At 49.0% G+C, this 4,012-nt stretch overlaps 1 protein-coding gene across 1 annotated transcript in view; it reads left to right on the top strand.

Annotated features, from left to right (window-relative positions):
• Nucleotides 1-4,012, top strand: part of ITGA9 (integrin subunit alpha 9) — a 327,365-nt gene that overhangs the window by 692 nt on the left and 322,661 nt on the right. The window contains exon 2 of the mRNA XM_049629010.1: nucleotides 1,331-1,437. Coding sequence (XP_049484967.1) covers nucleotides 1,331-1,437 — 107 coding nt within the window. The remainder of the gene's footprint in view (nucleotides 1-1,330; nucleotides 1,438-4,012) is intronic.

Raw genomic sequence — 4,012 nt, 5'->3', positions numbered from 1 at the left:
CTCCCTCTCTCCTTCCCTCCCTTCCTCCTTCCTCCCTCCCTCCCTTCTTCCTCCCTCCCTTCCTGTCTTCCTCTCTTCCTTCCTTCCTCCCTCCCTCCCTCCTTCATTCCTCCCTCCCTCCTTCCCTCCCTCTCTTCCTCCCTCCCCTCCCTTCCATCCATCCATCCTTCCATCCATCCATCCATCCATCCATCCGTCATATGCTAGGTACCTGTGACTCATTAATCACTGAGACATACTGGTGAACAAAACAAAGATCTTGCCATCCTCGACCTTACAAATCAGTGGGCCGAGACATTAAAATGAGTAGTTGAGTGCCAGAATACCAGAGGGGAGGTGGGTAGTTGATCTACACCTGATTGGAAGGATTCACGGTAGTTAGCTGGGCAGGTACGGGAGGCAGAACATCCAAGCCGAGGAAGAGTGTGCCCTTTTAAAGCTCCGAGTGAGGGCAGTGCAGCTGGAGTGGTGGGCGGGAGCGGAAGTGGAGGGGGTTGGCAGGGTGGGCTGGGGCTGGCTCACACAGGGCCCAGTCGGCTGGAGTCAAGTGTTAAGATTTCATGCTGTGCATGAAGGGGGAGGCCATTAAAATTTATCGCAGGTTTTATATTTTAAGTAAGGAAAGATGTGGTAGGCTTCAAAGCTCACCTTGTAGTCCAGTGGAAAATACATGGTCCATCATCTTTGGAATCAGGTGACTCTGCCTGGGTTCAGAGCCTAGCTCTGCTAGTTACTAGTTGGGACTCACTGCGAAAGTCCCGCAGCCTCTTTGGCCTCAGTCTCCTTGCCTGTAAAGTCAGGACTAAGATACCTACCTTACCTGACTACCTTGAGAAGGACAAATGAGATAATAGAGGTGACACGTATATCTGTACGTAGTGAGAGCTACTTCATGATAATCCCTTCACGTCCTCACCTTCTCCAAAGTTCTTTCCCATCTAGAGCTTCTATTTTTTTTTTTTTAACGAAGAATTGTCGTGATATTCGTTAGCTGAAAAGGAGAGGTATCCATCGTGCCACTGTGTTCTTCAGTGCCGCTCAAAATGTCCGGTTTGCAACCTGCTTATTACTGGTACGTAACAGATGAAGGAGCTAGCTTCAGAACATAAATCACTGCACCACTTCCCTCCTCGAGGAAGTCTTGCGATGAAAAAAGTATTGGCTGAATCAAACGGCATGCGTCGCGCTGGAGTCGATTTCCATTTTGTTCCAAGTTCCTTATTTCCTCACTGGCAGGTGACCAGCACTTGGACTGTAGACCACCCTTTGAAAAGCAGCCAACGGAACGTCATTTCTCAAAGCAAGTCTGGCTTTTCTCTTTTTCATCCAGGGAAGAATCGGGGCACGTCGTGTGGAAAGACCTGCCGGGAAGACAGGGATGACGAGTGGATGGGGGTGAGCCTGGCCCGGCAGCCCAAGGCTGATGGCCGCGTGCTGGTAAGTGCCGTGGGGAGGGGGCGGCACTCTGAGGGTGAATGACTTCTAGATGCCTTAGGAAGGCTGGGCGGCACGGTGACAGGGGCATGGCCTTGAGGTTGTTGCCCGTTCTGGACTACTGCTTGAACAGATGACTGATCTTTTTATTTTTTTTCATCTGTCAGATGCTCAGTGCCCGTCCCGGGGTGCGGAGATATGGCTGTTGAAACGTGATCGTGTTTGTTGCATAAGTATTTTTGTGAATGTGTGTCTTTTAAGTTGAGGTATAGTGAGCATAAAATGCACAGAACTTAAGATTGTAGTTTTATTTTTGACAAAGGTACACTCCTGTGTGACGCCCTGACCCCCACCGAGTTATGGACTATCTCTGTCATCCCAGAAAGTTCTCTTATGTTCCTTACGAGTCAGTTCCTCCCACCCCAGGGCAACCGCTCTTAATGATCAGTACTACCATGGATTCCTTTCGATTTTTCTAGATCTTCGTATAAATGGAAAGCTACCTGTGTGCTCTTTTGTCTAAGACTTCTTTCACTCAGAATACTTCTGAGATTAACTTGTGTGTATCAGCAGTTTATTCCTATTTATTCCTACATAGTATTACACGTTAGGAAACCCATGTTTTTTTTGGCGCTCTACAGTTGACCTTTGAACAACACGGGTTGGGACTGCATGGGTCCACTTATTCGTGGATTGTTTACAGCACTCTAAGTGTATTTTCTGTTCCGTGTGATTTTCTTAATGTTTTCTTTCCTTTAATTTATTGTAAGAAGAGAGTAGTACATAAAAGACACAAAATCTGTGTTAACCTCCTTTGATGTTCTTGGTCAACTGTTAGGTCAACGAATAGGTCAACTATTCATTAAATTGTCGGGGAGTCAAAAGTTATATGCAGATTTTCAACTGCATGAGAGGGTCGGTACCCCTAACCCCCACTGTCATTCAAGGGTCAACTATATTTGGCTTCCAAAGTGCATGTGGCCTTCTCAGGTCCGTTAGGTGCGTTGAGGAGGCGCAAAGAAAAGCCTTTGTCCTGGAGGCTTTTCGAGAGCTACGCCGTCCAGTGAGGTAGTTGCCAGCCACGTGGAGTCTGTGCATTTTAAGCCAATCTAGTCAAAAATTCAGTCCTCTGTACTAGCCACATTTCAAGTGATAAGTAACAGCATGTGGCTACTGGCTACTGTGTTGGACAGCGCACAGAGGAAACCCTTCCGTCACCACAGAGACTTCTGGACTCCACAAGACAGGCGTTTGTAACTGCCTCAGAAGTTTTGTCCACTTTTTCCTTTTTCTTTTAGTCTTTCCTATGGAGGTATGACCCTACATACCGACACACGCAACTTGATGCGGACGGCTTGGTGGCCTTTTCATACACATGCTCCTGCATCCCCGTAGCTAAGGCCAGAGTGTTCCCCTATGCCCCTCTCCACTGAGAGAACCAGCATTCTGACTTCATAGGCCGTTTCTTTTCATTGGCTTTTCTTGGAAGCTGTGTGAAGCGTTTTCTCATAAAAGCAGAAGATCAAGGAGGGAAAACACTACCAGCTGCCGTTCATTGAGGGCTTCCTCCGGGCCACGTGCTGTAAAGTTGAGGGTTTATATATTTATATTTTATCCCAGGAGAAACAGGTTTTCCTTCAGGATCTAGGCAAAATGTTTCCTTCCCTGCCTGAGGAGCCCGCTTTTGTGTTAAACTTCTCCATGGAAGAGGCTATTTGTGTGAATTCGGCCTGCCTTCTCACCACAAAGTTAGCATCTGCCCCTGGTCAGGCCCCTTGGGGGAGGGAAGAAGCAGCTGGATGCTGTCACCAGTGTGGAGGGACCTTCCTACTAGAACCACTGTCGGTCTGCGCAGGGCCCCCAGCCCCTCTGTTTGTCTCTGTGTCCAGTTTGCGGGCTGCCCTGGACCATCTCCAGGCCTCCAGACGTAGTGGCCTGACCCTGACTGGACAACTCGGCCCCAGGACGGCTGGAATGTTGCCCGCCATCCTCTAGAAAGGAGGGAAGAAGCTGCTCCTTCTATAAATCAGGGTGGCCTGAGGTCGAGACTCAGCACAGAGGCGGTGGCGGTCTGGTGGAGGCACCCCACACGATGCTGCAGGGCGCGTGGAGCCTAGAGCCAGAGGTTGCTCCTGTGAAAACGTTTCTTCCTCCCACAGAAAGATGAGCTCTGTGCAGCCAAGAGCTTATTTCCAGAGAGTTCTGTGTCACTGCCAATCAGAGGAGGGGGCCACCTCTGGGGACATGAACGGCAGTGAGGATCGTGGGGATGAGTTAGCAGAGGAAGCTGAGAAGGCGGAGCTGGGGCTCAGGGTGATGGTGCCACGACAGGGTAGTCTGCCGTCATAACCCAGTTCTCGTTCATCGCACGCAGAGCTGTGTTCCTCACGTCTTACACGAGCCCGGCTTCATTCGATAAGCCATCCTGTGGGTGCTGGGGGAAGAGGGCACCCAACAGCATCCGTTCTCCTCATGGCTTTGTTTTTTTCACTGTGGTCAAAGACACAAGCTAAAATTTACCATCTTACCCGTTTTTTTTTTTTTTTTTTTTTTTTTTTTTTTTCTTTTTTTTTTTATT

The sequence above is a fragment of the Panthera uncia genome, chromosome C2 (assembly GCF_023721935.1).
Source record: "Panthera uncia isolate 11264 chromosome C2, Puncia_PCG_1.0, whole genome shotgun sequence".
Taxonomy (NCBI): domain Eukaryota; kingdom Metazoa; phylum Chordata; class Mammalia; order Carnivora; family Felidae; genus Panthera; species Panthera uncia.
The sequence above is the reverse complement of the archived record's forward strand: the minus strand, read 5'-3'. Positions and strand labels throughout refer to the sequence as shown.